A 15,852-nucleotide genomic window follows, 5' to 3' on the forward strand; every position below is an offset into this window, starting at 1 on the left:
AAATATCAACAGTACAACGATTGAAATTTCTTTTGAGAGACAAATTTTTTAAACTTAAACTTCTTCTAACGCCACTTCTTCAAAATAGACTCGCCCACGCCGTGGTATTTTGTGGAAGAGCCACACGCAAGGGACCAAAGAGTCGCATGTGGCTCGAGAGCCGCAGTTTGCCGACCACGGGCTTAAGGTATAACTTAATAGTTAGAAAAGATGAAGGACAAAAGGTGGTTTGTTGCCAAGGAAAGGGAACTCTTTTCCTTCACAATATATTCATTCTTGGCAGGAATGTTGTGAGAATTAACAAGGGAACATGTGCAAAATACCCAAAGCCTTTGAAGAAAGGTAAGCTCTCTCTAGTTATCTGAAGGTGTGATATGCTTTAACTCTCACATTCTAACCAAAGCAACCTGGGATTTGCAGCACTTTTCAACTCTTTGCTGACAGTTCCCAGAGCTCTACAAAGTCACAGCACCTTCACTTAATTTTCTCTGCTTTAAATACCAAAATAATCATGGTGCTGCTGTTTATTTTTTTCCCATCTGAAGATTACAGAGTTTAACTGTTAATAGTGCTATGTAGCCAAAAGCCAGCATCTAAAGAAAAGAGTTTCTGACCTAGTTTACAAATACAAACTGATCTTTTACTTGCCACTACTACTTTTTGCAACCTGCTTCTTAGATTTCTTAGACTTCCAGTTACCACAGAGCAATTTCTTAAAAAGAGTTCCCTCTTGGGAAACTGGGTGAAAAAAGGTGAAGGGATTAGCCAAAGAACATATCTGTATAACCTACAGACACAGACAATACTATGATGATGGCCAGAGGAAAGGGGGAACGAGGGCTGGGTGGAGGTGGACAGGGTGTGTGTGGGGGAACGGGGGGGGGGGGGGGGGGAGGGAGAATGGGGAGGATATGTATAGTGTCAATAGTAAAAATAAAGTGTAAAAAAAAAAAAGAGTTCCCCCTCTCACTTTGATGGTTGGAGACAAGCCACTCTATACTGTTTTCCACCTGTTTAAATTACAATATCCTCAGATCAACATTAGTCCCCTGAAACATAGAGACGTTATTAATCAACCACTCAGGCTTGTAATTATGAGCCTAATGCTAATCTTTAGATCTAATTTTCAAAGTACTAAAAAGAAAATGACCTGTTCACTGAAAAGGTCGCTAACTTTTTTTTTTGCGTGTACACTCTCTAAGATATTTGGCTATGTACCTTTAATATGCATCCTATGTATTTGCTGGTTTTAAACTATATGTGTGGACTGCTATATAATTATAAAATGAATCTGCAAAACAGAAAATTTAAAAGGCTGAGATAAAGAACTTTTACTATTTTCTCCCCGTACCTCACAGATTATACATTACTAGAGGTCCAGTGCACGGATTCGTGCAACAGTGGGGTCCCTCGGTGTAGCCTGTGGGGATCGGCCAAAACAGGCAGTCCAATGCCACCTGTCACTCCTGCCTGCCGCTCCTGCTCATCCCAGCCCCACTATGCCTGCTGATGCAGCTGCTAGGTAGGCTCGCTGCTCTTCCGCTGCGGTCTCTGGGCTGCAACAGCCAGCCGTGAGCCCTGCGTCTAGTGCTCATGGGTCAGCTTAGCAGCGCTCCCACTGTGGGAGTGCACTGACCACCAGGGGGCAGCACCTGCGTTGAGCGTCTGTCCCCTGGTGGTCAGTGTGCATCATAGTCACCAGTCCAACCAGTCGACCAGTCACTTAGGCTTTTATATATATAGATATGCCTTCTCCAGGGACCATTGACCTAAAGAACCACTATATTTTAGCCTAAGTATCTTTCTCTTAGCACACGCCATTACTATGCTGGAGGCTGCTTTAGGTCCAACCTTATATTGAACAGATTGGTTTGGAGGGGGTCAGTAAGACCTAATTCACAGGGTCTCACTCCAAGGAAAAAGTGATACTACTGTCAGGTAATTATGTACAGATCATCTATGCCTGAAGCCCTGTGCTCTAGGAGCTCTTTGGGAGAGCTACTGTGACTGTGCCCCTTTATGGCAGAAGCACCACAAAGCATGCTGGAGGTATGAGCCCTCTCTTGAAGAACCTAGGCATAAGGAATACAAGAACACTCCAGCAATGTAACACTATAATTGATGATGACTCATTAGAAAAATGCTCAGAATCCCCATCATGGGCAGCCTGCTGATTCAAGGACAGACAGAAAGATGGAGACAAAGACTGTCAACCTGCAGTTCTCAAAACAAATCATTCAATTTACCTCTGACAATCAGGAAACTCTGATCTCTGGTGTCAGGGCCATAGTTTTTTGTTGTTGTTTAAATATATTTTTATTGATTTCAGAGAGGAAGGGAGAGCGAGAGAGACAGAAACATCAAAGATGAGAGAGAATCATTGGTTGGCTGCCTCCTGCATGCTCCGCACTGGGGATCGAGCCTGCAACCAGGGCACACATCCTGCCTGGGAATCAAACTGTGACCTCCTGGTTCATAGGTCAACACTCAACCAATGACCCATACAAGTCGGACGTCAGGGCCATAGTAAGGCTAGTTCAGGAAGTCTGAGGGGGCACAGAGAGGCTTCTTAAAAAGTGCACCAGGCTGAACTTGATAACCTTTAATGTGCAGGCTGAGCGATCTCAACTTTCCTTCTGATTTTTTAGAAGATGACCTGCACATTTCATTAATTTCCTTCCAAGTCAGAAATTCTCAATCTTTTCCTAGTTAAGAGCTATGTAGTCACTTAAAAGAAGGCCTGGAAATGTGTGACTGAGAGCTCAAGCCTTGCTTATCATTTCACTTTACGGAGACCTAAAAATATTACTATGAGTTCCTACTGTAATACTAAAATGCAACAAAAAATGTAATCAACATAAAATCAATTAATGGAACTAGGTATAGCAATGAATTCTGCACTTCTAGTCTTCTTTCTATCTAAATTACCTACTGATGTGTTATCCACAGCATTTAATGGTTGGTTACTGTATACACATAATCTTTAATGATACAATTACACTGAAATAGCAATTACCTTTAGAGAGCTTTATGCATATTATTATGCATATGTGAGCTTTATGCATATTATTTCTTAGACCAAACCTTGGCAGTAGATTTATCATCCCATTTTACAGATAAAGTACAAATTTTGAGATATTAACTTATTTACCTAAAATCACATTTTGTAATACATAAAGCTAGGATCTGACACCAGACCTGCTTTTAGAACTCACATTTTAAACACTACTTCATTACATGCTGTATTTCCAATTATGTGTCTCCCATTCTCCCTATTTCATTCAATGATATGCTTTTCCACCATCTGGCTAGGAGCATAATTATAATACAACTAGAGGCTCGGTGCATGAAATTTGTGCACTGGGGCGACTGCTGGTTTAGGCCTGATCCACAAGGATCAGGCCTAAACTGGCAGATGGACATCCCTCTCGCAATCCGGGACTGCTGGCTCCCAACCGCTCACCTTCCTGCAACCCTAACTGCCTCTGCCTCAGCCCCACCACTGTGGCTTTGTCCGGAAGGACGTCCGGTCTATCCGGTCTAATTAGCACTTACCCTTTTATTAGTATAGATGTGATAAGCAGTAACGTGATGTAGTGCAAAACAACACAGGCTTTAGTATCTGAAAGATCTGTGTTTAAGTTCTGTTTCTATTTCTTACTACAATATTACTCCAAGAAATGTACTTAATTTTCTGAGTATCTATTTTGCCATCTGTAAAAGAGGAATAACTCTCTTGCAGATTTGTTCTGAAGATTAAATGGTCATGTATGTAAAGCATATTGAATGGTGCCTGGTAATACAGTTAGCATGCAATAAATGCTATTATTATTTTCAGATACACAAAATAGTATGGGAGAAGAAAACACATGTCTAGAATATGAAGGACACAAGTACATAATATTCAAAGAAAGATTCCTACTAGTTTCGGTGCCTAAGCTGAGCACACGAGTCTCTTTTTCTCTATCTCTCAGGATGACCCAATGTGCTTGAGGTTCACTCCTTGACTGCTACCTAAACACATTGGTAGTGCTAACAGGAAACCTGCACTGAGGGCCAAGACTGGAAGGAAAGAAGGAAGACTAAAAGACACTGTTCGTGTAATGTGTTGGACCTGAAATCAAAGGATTCTGAATGTTTTCAAGCTTCTGGCTGGAGTGGGTAGGAAGCTGGCTCTGACTTCCCACTGGCTAATCAGGATGGTCTGTCTCACTCCAGGGCACAGTTCTCTTCCATGTCCATTGGAACTACCCAGTGGAACTTGGGTAACTATGGACAGGAGGGATGAGAGCATGCCAAGACCTTCTCACACAACCCTGCCTCAAAACTGGTCATGTGGAACAGAAGCGTAAAATTAAATTCCCAGAGTTCAATGCCTGGATGCTACTCAGGAACTGTGCAAGGTCAGGCCTGTTTGAGTTAGTTTAACATAAAAACTATGAGCATTTGAAAGGGCTGAGGTTTCAGAATGAGTTTGTATGTAGAAATAGTTTGGGCTATTTTTGTTGAAAAGTTAAAAGGACTTTTTAAATTATGAAAAATACTTTGACTGTGACCTTTAGAAAAACAATATAATTATTTTGACTCTTCCAAATATAATCCTTGAGATATTTTAAATAACAGGCAGCATTATTGGAAAAGGCAAATTTACTGTTTAAAATAAATTGAGCTATAGGCTAAGGGAGCAATGGCCATTATGACTGCTTTTTAGAGAGCTACAAGATTCATGACTTCATATTTAATGAAAATGTCATAGATGCACAAAGATTTTTGGGAGACTTTATGTATCTGAAAAGAATAATTTCAGCATACCCCATGCACTGAAGGTGAGAGAGAAAGTAATTTTCCAAAACTATTAGGATATTCTAATAGTCAAGTTAAAACACTGATTATCTGTACTACAACTTCTTTCACCTTCCAGTCTCCATTGTTTAAATAATTTTTGTAGTAAGTCCAAGACTCAGACAAATTAGCCACATGCTAGAAAATGGGCAATATATGTTTCATGTTATAATATTCTTCAGACATTAGGAAACTGTCTATCTTCTTGGTTTAACTCAGTCAATTTGACCTCCAAGAACACCACGTTGACCTCTGCTCACACTCCACTCCCAATATTAAGCACAAACTATATCACTTCAAAATTGATGGAAGAAATTAGAGAGCATCCTGGCAAGGACACCACATTAAAACCAGTAGCTAATTTCTGTGAATAATTCAGATAAGAATGAAGCCAGATAAGAATGATGTATGGCCCTAGCTGGTTTGGCACAGTGGATAGAATGTCAGCCTATGGACCAAAGGGTCCTGGGTCAGATTCCGGTCAAGGGCACGTACCTTGGTTGCAGGCTCCTCTCAGGCCCAGGCCCCGCAACCAATCAATGTGTTTCTCTCACATCAATGTTTCTCTCTGTCTTTCCCTCTCTCTTCCACTCTCTAAAAATCAATGGAAAAATATCCTCGGGTGAGGATTTTAAAAAAACAAGAATGATATACGTACCTGTACCACAGGATCTTTTGGTTGGTGTGATTAACGAGACATGAGCTGTGTCTGTGCATGGCCCACCTAGAAACAGAAAGGCAGGCACATCAGTCAGGACATACCGGCTACATACCCATAGCTGCTATCTTGTATAAAGAGAAACCTAAAAAGGCAGGGATTAACCCGCAAATATGCATAATAGGAAAGATGGAAAAGGTGGTGATAGTGGTAGATGAACTTAGTTCAGCAATTTAGATCTATATTTTTCTCTACATTAGAACATGCTTTTCGTAAAAACTAACTGAATATCACATAATGTTAAAAAGTTAAAGGATAAAATTTTAACTAGAATTCCAATCCAGCAAGAAGAAATTACCTACAAGTTTGGGGAGATGAGTTTTTCTACAAAGCAACAAGCAGGAGTACACCTTCATAGGCTGATCTCAGTTGTTATCCTACCTTTGAATTCACTGCAAAACTAGCCTTATTTGGGGGGGGGGGGGGGGGCTGCCTAAGGAACAACAAACTGCTTGTCAAAAGAAATAAAGATCATTTTAATATATAAAGAGAGCACTGGAACCAAGAAAGAAATGTCTAGTTTAATTATAAGAATATGATATAGAGGGCATTCATGGAATCTTGGAGGGTCCAGAAATCTGATGAATAGGCATAATTCAAGAGTAAGCAAAAGATTTAGTCAGTCAGTGGGTGAAGGATTGAAAAGCAATAATTTCAAGACCACCAACAAATTCTTAAGTTGGTTCTGAATCAGGACTACCAACAAGTTCTTAAGTTGATATTGATATATACCTCAACACTCCCTACCAACCATGCCCTAACTTCTAAAATTAGAAGTTAATAAATAAACATGAAGACCACTGGTTCTTGATATGCCCTGGAAAGGGCCGTGGTGATGATTATAAAGAAATAGAACACACAGGCAAATGTTACACATATTTTCTGAAAAGGGTCCCAGGTGACTATGACTAGTGAAGGTAAACATGGTTAATTGACAGAGTTGTATATCACCCAGAAGAAGATTTCATATCACTGAACTTACTAATCGAAAGGAAAGAAAGATGAAAAACCTCTAAGACCTATTCTTAGAGTTTATGCCATGAAGATCCATGGAATTTAGGGACCTGGAAATCATGCCTAAGAGTTCATGTTAGTCCACTCTTTCCTACACCAAGGACATAACAGCAGTTTGGCAAACCTTAGTGGGTATAAGAAGACAGAGGGGAAATGGAAAAGGGGAGGTGTATTATTAATGTCAACGAGCACTTAGCAAATGCCTACTATGTGCCATCATGGGTAAGTCTCATGCTCAGGGAACTTACAATCTTATTAGGAGGACAACATTTGTGTAAATAATTGAGAACAATACATAACAATAAAGAGCTGGATCAAAAATGTCAAAGAATATGGAACCAGTAATGAATGCTAAATGGTAATCAGAAAGAAGGATATTCATCATTGGCCAGCATCACTTGGAAATACTTTTGAAGAATTTCAAAATGAGGCAAGAATAAAATGAAAGACCAAAAAAGCAGGGGATTTTTCTACAAATGTCACTTCCCCAGAGAAAGCTTAACATACTAAAGTTAAATAGGTTCAAATAGGCAACTGTGACATGAAAATAAGTAACATGGAGCCCTGGCTGGATGGCTGAGTTGGTTGGAGCATCATCCCATACACCAAATGGTTGCAGGTTCGATTCCTGTTCAGGACACATACCTGAATTGAGGGTTTGATCCCCAGTTGGGTGTGTACGGGAGGCAACCCATCAATATTTCTCTCTCACATCAATGTTTCTCTCTCTCCCTTCCTTCTTCTCTTCCCTTCCCCTTTCTCTCTCTCTCTAAAAATTGATAAACATATCCTTGGGTGAGAATAAAAAACAAACAAAAAACAGTGCAAGCTGCTTGACTGAATCAGGAGACTAATGTACATTCATTAAAATCTTTAAAAATATTTTTTATTTATTTTTAGAAGGAGAGGGGGGAGAGAGAGAAACATCAATGTAAAAGCAGAACATCAATTGGCTGCCTCCTATACACCCCCTATCAGCAAACAAGCCTGCATCCTGGGCATGTGCCCTGACCAGGAATCCAACTGGCAACCAACTAAGCTACACTGGCCAGGGCTATTAAAATCTTTTTTAAAAATTGAGGTATAACAATAACAAAATAAAATACTAAAATGAAATGTACAAATCTTAAATGTACACCCTGAAGAGTTTAAATATCCTAATATATAAAAACCCAGGGTCCGTAATGACAGAAGGCTCGACTGACCAGAAATCAGTCCTGCAGTCAGTGCTGGGTTGCCGTGGGCTGCAGATCAGGCCCAGAGAGAGGCCTGGACAGAGAAGCAGGGTCTGATCTGTAGCCTCTGTGGCAGCTATTGATCAGCCCTTGCCTCTCTCTTTCTCTCCGGGCCTCCGTGGGGACTGCTGATCAGACCCACCTCTCTGATCAGGCCTGGAGATAGGCCCGGAGACGCTGACTGGCATAGAAACCGACCAATCAGAACCAAATCTGGGTGAACTGTGAGGAGCCAATGGCTGCCTAGGAGGTGGAGCTTTTGACATTGACTGGCATAGAAACTGACCAATCAGAAACTAATCTGGGTGAACTGCAAAGGCAGAACCTAAGGTGGGGGTTGAGGAGGGGTTTTAAGGGCAATAGCTGTTTGGTGTAAGATGTAAGAAAGTGGTTCCATTTTTTAATGACCGGTTTATAGCATAGTGCATATGGCTATCAGTCCAGATATAGGGATTATGCATTTTTGTCTGCCAAGAGCATCTACTCCTGCTGAAGAAGGCTCCCCCCTGCCCCATTTAAACAATCCTATCCTATATAATCTATCTATACTAATACAAGCATAATATGCTAATTAGACTGGGTCAACCGGCCATCTTCCGGACGTCTGACTTCCTTCCAGACAAAGCCATGGTGGTGGGGGCTGGGGCAGCGAAGGCAGTTGGGGGTGAGATCAGGCCGGCAGGGGAGGGCAGTTAGGGGTGATCAGGCAAGAAGAGGCAGTTAGGGGCAATCAGGCTGGCAGGGGAGAGTAGTTGGGGGCGAGATCAGGCCAGCAGGGGAGGGCCGTTGGAGCGAGATCAGGCCAGCAGGGGAAGGCAGTTGGGGGTGAGATCAGGCTGGCAGTGGAGGGCCATTGGGGGTGAGATCAGGCCGGCAGGGGAGGGCAGTTGGGGGCGAGATCAGGCCAGCAGGGGAGGGCAGTTAGGGGTGATGAGGCAGGCAAAGGCAGTTAGGGGTGATCAGGCCGGCAGGGGAGAGCAGTTAGGGGCGAGATCAGGCCAGCAGGGGAGGGCCGTTGGGGGCAAGATCAGGCCAGCAGGGGAGGGCAGTTGGGAGCAAGATCAGGCCAGGAGGGGAGGGCAGTTAGGGGTGATCAGGCAAGAAGAGGCAGTTAGGGGCAATCAGGCTGGCAGGGAGAGCAGTTGGGGGCGAGATCAGGCCAGCAGGGGAGGGCTGTTGGGAGCGAGATCAGGCCAGCAGGGGAAGGCAGTTGGGGGTGAGATCAGGCCGGCAGGGGAGGGCAATTAGGGGTGATCAGGAAGCAGGGGCAGTTGGGGGCGAGATCAGGCCAGCAGGGGAGAGTAGTTAGGGGCAATTAGGCAGGCAGGCAGAGGCAGTTAGGGGCGGGCGATCAGGCAGGCAGGGAGAGATGTTAGGGGCGATCAGGCAGGCAGGCAGGTGAGCAGTTAGGAGCCAGTGGTCCCAGATTGCGAGAGAGATGTCCGACTGCCGGTTTAGGCCCAATCACAGGGATTGGGCCTAAACCGGCAGTCGGACATCCCCCAAGGGGCTCCCGATTGGAGAGGGTGCAGGCTGGGCTGAGGGAATGCCCCCCCATGCACAAATTTCGTGCACCGGGCCACACAGGTACATCTATGTGTGTGTGTGTGTGTGTGTGTGTGTGTGTGTGTGTGTGTGTGTGTGTGTGTAATAACTATCATCTAAAAATATTAGAACATTTTTGGAATCCAGAAAGTTCATGGGAGCATTTTTAAAGTACAGATTTCCCAGACTTTGACTCTGGACATTTTGATGCAATACATTGGAGTGGGCAAAGAAAGAGATTAGTGTGCATTTTTAAACCAGCTGAGCACAATGTAAATAATAACAACCCAATTAGTTCCAGTCTCTGATAATAGTGTCTTTAAATCTCAGCTCAATATCTGGCCAAGATCACTGAGTTCCTTAACACAGAGCTCAAGAGTCAGTAACGACTTAACCACCAGAATACTTTTTTAAAAGAACATAAAATAGTTTATCCAGTAAAATTATGAGAAGTGAGAAATTGGTCAAATCAAAACCCTCAAAGAAATTTGGCTGGGACTCATGAATTAACACTCCCATGTTTATAAATGCAAACTTTACCTCATCTGTAGGGTGACAGTTATCCTTTCTAAAACTCCTAATGAATGAATTCCTAATGCAGGTTTGGCAAGTGTGCAAAAAACTTTAAGGCTACCTAGCATACATATCTCCACATGCATCACCATGATACTGTTCTCCAGAGAGCTTATTAAACTAACAACCCAATCCAATATATTCACTACATTACAGTAAATACAAATAGAACCAGAGCTGAGCCAAAACAAATTGACAGCAAGAGTAACTAGCAGTGATAATAAATCCCAGCTTTGATAATTGCACAATATTATAAACAGAGAGTTTGGAATTCAGTTTGGTCTGACAGACTATAACCTATGAAACTCTTTAAAAATCCAGAATAGATGCATATGAACACTGTACATAAAGACTACAATATCTGTGGTATCATACAAAATTAGTGTACTCTCGAATAAAATAAGTAGCCACAGGAGATATGATGTATACTCCTACACAATTAATTTCAAATCAACTCTGTTAAAATGAATGTAGGAAATTACGAGTTACTCAAGAGGAACCTTTTCAGGTTTCTGACTACAATAAAAATATTAACGTGAGTCCCATGTGGCTATAGCAAACAAAATAATTTTGCAAGTTGATGGCAAGGGTCAAAGTCAGGGCATCTGCTCCATCAAGAAATGCTGTTGTCCTTTTTTTACTGGGTTAATGTCTGAGAGAAGGGCTGGCATATGGTCCCACAAATCATTGTAAACTCTATTTTTAGCTCTTCTTCCTCTCCTTCTCAAGCAGTAGGGTGAACCGAGCTAATAACTTAAGAGCAAGGTGTGAAAAGTGTCCTGATGACTTGGTCATACTGGTGAGTTTTGTGTGTGTGTGTGGTGGGATCAGGTTGGGAAAATAAATGTATTTCTAAGCACAGAACAATTCCTATCATTACCTTCGAGTCTATATTAGTGGCAACTGAGTTTTGAATAAGTTTTGAATTTTTAAACGTAAAAAAAAAAAAACACAGTTAAAAGTTTCTTCCTTAATCTGACAGGCTCTCTCGGGCCAGGTAACAAGATTAACCAACATGAACTCACTTTCAACCAATCACCATGACTGCTTTTTACTTTCTTTTGCTAAAACAAATTAATTATCAGAATTTTTTTCAAGTTTCTTCATTATCTGAAGATATTCAGTATATCATTTTGCATTTGATACTACAGTCAGAGGACTTTTTCCTAAGTTTCAACAATTTAGAGTCTGTGGTAGCTGTGGTTTGTGACCATAAGTCTGAATACTCTACCTTGTCTTCTAGGGATGTTTCTATTCTTGTATTAAAGGTGTCATACATAATGCAGCACTATGGATTGCATTTGCAATTCCACATGAGAACCATGAAATGAAATTCTTCAGCTTTATTCCCAACAACTGGAAATCTTAATAGCATTTGCAACAGGGTAGTGGATTTTCTTGGGGAAATAGTACTGATTTCAGGCCTGTAAAGCTGAAGTCTACATATTAAATTCACTGTAACTTACAAAACCAGGACTGAATAAAGGTATCACATTAACCATCAACACTGACATTTCAAGCTAAAGTAGCAGAATTCTTAAATTTTCTTTTGAAACTGTAGAGTTATTGAGCATGCCAAAAAACCCTGAGCTAGTACCCATAAACTGGTTGAAGACTATAATTCAGGAAAAGTAGAGAACACAGGTTTGGAGGACAGCTGCATTGAGGATGGCAATCATTTTAGGCCCTCAAAATTTAAGGCTGAATAAATACAGAAAAATAGCATTAGAAAAATAGTATTTCTCCTTAACCTTGGAAATAGAGATCAGCAATCTACCCAGAAAGCTTTTGTTAAAACAGCTGTTATAACTCTTCATTTTCAGTTCTTGGTTCTATTGCCCTCATTGGCTGCAGTTACACCATGTGCTAAAACACACCAATTAGGACAAATGGACTGTCAAGGAGTCAGTCAACTAAAAATTACAAGAAGCTCAATAATCAAACAAATATTCTATCAGATCCTTCATGCTAACTACAAAGCATTAATACACAAAATAGCCATTCCTTTTGCAGATTTATAACACTTTAATATTCTTGCTTAATTAACATGACATTTACATAACAGCATCTAATTAATTTCCAACTAAAGGCACTGTAAGCTAATTAGAAATGCATCATCCTTTTTTAACCAGCTTGTCAATTCCACTCTATCTTAATCTGCACATTGTTTACCTTTGCAGCATCCAAGTTTTCCAGGCTTATAGTTCCAAAGGTGATTTAGGACAACAGATTCAGGAACTAAAATTATCCCCCCTCTCTAGAGATTTATATCATATTGAGAGTTTTTTTAATGAGGCCTTTCAAAAAACAAACATCCATGCAATGGAGATAGTGAAATAAACTCTACAGTGTTTCCTGATGTGCCACATTAAGAATGTAAAACTACCTTTTAATAATCTTCAAATAGTCCATATTTCTTCAGCAGTAAAATATTCCTTCTTTTAAAAGCCTTCAATGTACTAGTACACATGAAAACTTAAAATAGTAAATGGTAATAAATGAGTATCAGGTACAGACCAGAATGCACAGAAAATAAGTCATCTCTTCAGAAAAGAAAACCTGTCCTCCAACCTCACCCTAAACCTGCAATTCATGAATTGTTTTAATCAGAAAGGACACACCTAATCTGTCTACAGAATTAAGTTTGAAAAGCACCATTGATTAAAAACAAGGATACATAAAGATATAATGTGTGGAAATCCAAGTTTACAGAAAATCTTCGGCACAGATAATAGCCCTCCCACTTCTCCAAATGAAACTCCCAAATTAAACCATTTACGAAGATTGTTGCACAATCTAAGTGCTAATCTCTCAGTTAGAAGTTCTACCCCTCACTTGTCTCACAGCATGTAGATCTACTTAAAGGATTCATGAGGAAGATATTTTCAAAACGAATCGAAGTTGATATTGGTAGCAATCTATTTTGCTTATAAAAGGCTTCTCAACAAAATTTCATTACCATTCCACTCCTAGTCCCCTATATATTACAGTGCTGGGCAGTTTTGCAAATATTAGTGTGTGTGTGTGCATGCACACACATATGCCTGCCCATACACATGGCCGCTTATCAGTCTACTAGAGGCCGAGTATACGCGTAGGGTCTCTAGGCCTGGTGGTGATCAGGACAGATTGGGGCCTTCCTTCACCTGGCTGCTGGCTGCTGGCTGGGGCCTTCCTTTGTTCCACTCCGCCCCCTGGTGGTCAGCGCACGTTAAAGCGGGCAGTCAAATTCCCGGTGGGTTGAACTCCAGAGGGGACAATTTGCATATTAGCCTTTTATTATATAGGAAGGATTGCTCAATAGAAACAAAATTAAAAATTCTTCCATACCACCTTCCTCAGGGAAAAACACTGCAAACAAAATGAAATCAGGAATGCTTTCTATTTGCCTGTACTGACGAACTCTTTTATAGCAGAGTGGACATCCCTATTACTGATGTGTTTTGGAAAAAATGCCCTCTTCTGAACAAGCAATGACTTTAATGGAATGAGCCTCAGGGCAGGGACAAAGTTTTACTTATTTTGGTAATCTAGCATATTAAGTGTTCAAAATATATTTTTCAATAAGCAATATAGGTCGATAATATTGTAATAACTACATATGTTGCCAGATAGATATTAGACTTATTGGGGTGATAACTTTGTAAAGTATATAAAGGTGTAATCACTGTGTTGTACACCTAAAACTAATATAATACTGTATATCAACTGTAATTGAAAAATAAATTTAAAAATAAGATAAAATAAAAATTGAAAACTGGAAATTTGCTTAAAAAAGTAGATTTCAGGTACTTCTATCACAAAAAATGGTAACTAAGTAAGGAAAAGATATGTTAATTATCTTAACTGTAATAATCACTATATCTATATCAAATCAGCCTGTTGTATAACTTAATGTACAATTTTTTAAAAATATGTTTTATTGATTTTTTACAGAGAGGAAGGGAGAGGGATAGAGAGTTAGAAACATCAATGAGAGAGGAACATCGATCAGCTGCCTCCTGCACACCTCCTGCTGGGGATGTGCCCGCAACCAAGGTACATGCCCTTGACTGGAATCGAACCTGGGACCTTTCTATTCACTGAGCCAAACTGGTTAGGACTAACGTACAATTTTTAGAAAAACAAAACAAAAATATTTTCTTTCACTATTGAATGAAAATGGTCCAGGCCAAAAGCAATGACTGAACATACATGGCTATTCAGAAGGGAACTGGAACTCATAATAAACATAGTTCATTTTCACTATAGTTACATGTTGATCTAGCACAGCAATTCTGAAACATTTTGGTCTTGGAATCTTTTTACACTTAAAAATTATTAAGGACACTATAGATCTTCTGTTTATATGGGCTAAAACTATTGATGTTTACCTGATCTAAAATTAAAACTGAAAAAAAAAAAATTAAAATATATCCTCATTTAAAATTCACAGAAATAATTACATGTCAACATGTTTTATGAAAAACAACTTTAAAATTTTTTAAAACTATGAGAGTGGCCTGGCTTAAAGACATCTGGATTTTTACATCTGCATGTATACATTCCATCTGTTTCAAGGTATTTATACAAAGCATATAAAGAAAAAATACCCTTACACAGATATGTAATTGAAAACGGAAGGATCTTGTGGACCCCATGAAGGGCCTTGGGGCCCTCCACAGGTCCCTGAACCACACTTTGAGAACCAGTTGTATAGAACAAAACAGTGAACCTAAAGGTAAATATAATTTCCAATTTCTCCATACTTTCCTCACATGCCAACTGGTTTATTCTAGTCTTGCAGAAACCAACTGATGTACTAGTATAAATAACAGTAAAAAGTTTTCCCATTTTCAACAAAATGAAAATATTTAAGTAAATAAATACAAGGGACACTGGAATACACTCTACAGTCATTATTTCAACCCAGCATATTTTATTTCTGCTACTTGTGGAAAGAGTAAAAACATGTTTCATGGAACTCAAAGAATTCTGAGCAAGCAGTTAAATTTGTTTGATTTTAGTTTTTTAGACACAGTCTCTCACCTAGAACCATTATGACCCAAACAGAGCTTCCCATATATTAAAATACTGATTGCTAAACACCCACCACCAATACTCCAAATTGTGATGTTATGAAGTACAACAGCAATTAACACTGAAATTCAAAGCAACCATCTTGGGGATCAAAACTAGGAACCCTTTTTGAGAGGTTAAAACATCACCTGGATAATAAAGTCAGTTCTATTTTTAGACACTTTGTTTCTCTCTGTGACAAAGCATATTTAATATGAATATAAAATCAGGAGCTGTCGCTTCTTCAATTTAGACTTCAGTTCTGACTTTACAGGCTTAACTATGGCCCAACTTAGATTTCTATATTTGCATTTTGCCATCAACATGAGCATGAATTTCACCACATCAATGGAGAAACCACTCAGCATCAGGAAAGCTTTTATTTTTTTGACATAGTACAACTACCAAGAGCATTTTCATAAACCTTGGCCTGGATCAGCAACTAAAAGGCTACAATGCCTTCTTCAGGAAGGGAAGTGATGTTCTTCAGAGAAAATGGAAAAAGATAACTATTTAGGCCAGAGGTATTGCCCCATGAACATTTAAAAACAATTTTGATGTGGCTCAGTGGATGAGCGTTGACCCATGAACCAAGAGGTCACTGATTCGTTTCCCAGATCAGGCACATGCCCAGATTGTGGGCTCGATCCCCAGTAGGGGGGCATGCAGGAGGCAGCCACAATGATTCTCATCTATGTTTCTATCTATCCCTCTCCCTTCCTCTCTCTCTAAAATCAATAAAAACATTTTTTAATAAAAATAATTTTGAACACAGGTGCTCTTCTTCCTTGCCCCTTTGCTGAGCCTCTCCTAGAGGAAGCTGTATCACGGCTGGCAATGTTTTCAGTGACACTGAATGGAAGGTAC

At 40.1% G+C, this 15,852-nt stretch overlaps 1 protein-coding gene across 1 annotated transcript in view; it reads right to left on the minus strand.

Annotated features, from left to right (window-relative positions):
- The window catches only part of ZFAND3 (zinc finger AN1-type containing 3), a 390,067-nt gene that overhangs the window by 87,607 nt on the left and 286,608 nt on the right, over window positions 1–15,852 (minus strand). Inside the window, exon 4 of the mRNA XM_080665255.1 lies at window positions 5,501–5,566. Coding sequence (XP_080521381.1) covers window positions 5,501–5,566 — 66 coding nt within the window. The remainder of the gene's footprint in view (window positions 1–5,500; window positions 5,567–15,852) is intronic.

This window comes from Plecotus auritus (assembly GCF_963455305.1).
Source record: "Plecotus auritus genome assembly, chromosome: 4".
Lineage (NCBI taxonomy): Eukaryota > Metazoa > Chordata > Mammalia > Chiroptera > Vespertilionidae > Plecotus > Plecotus auritus.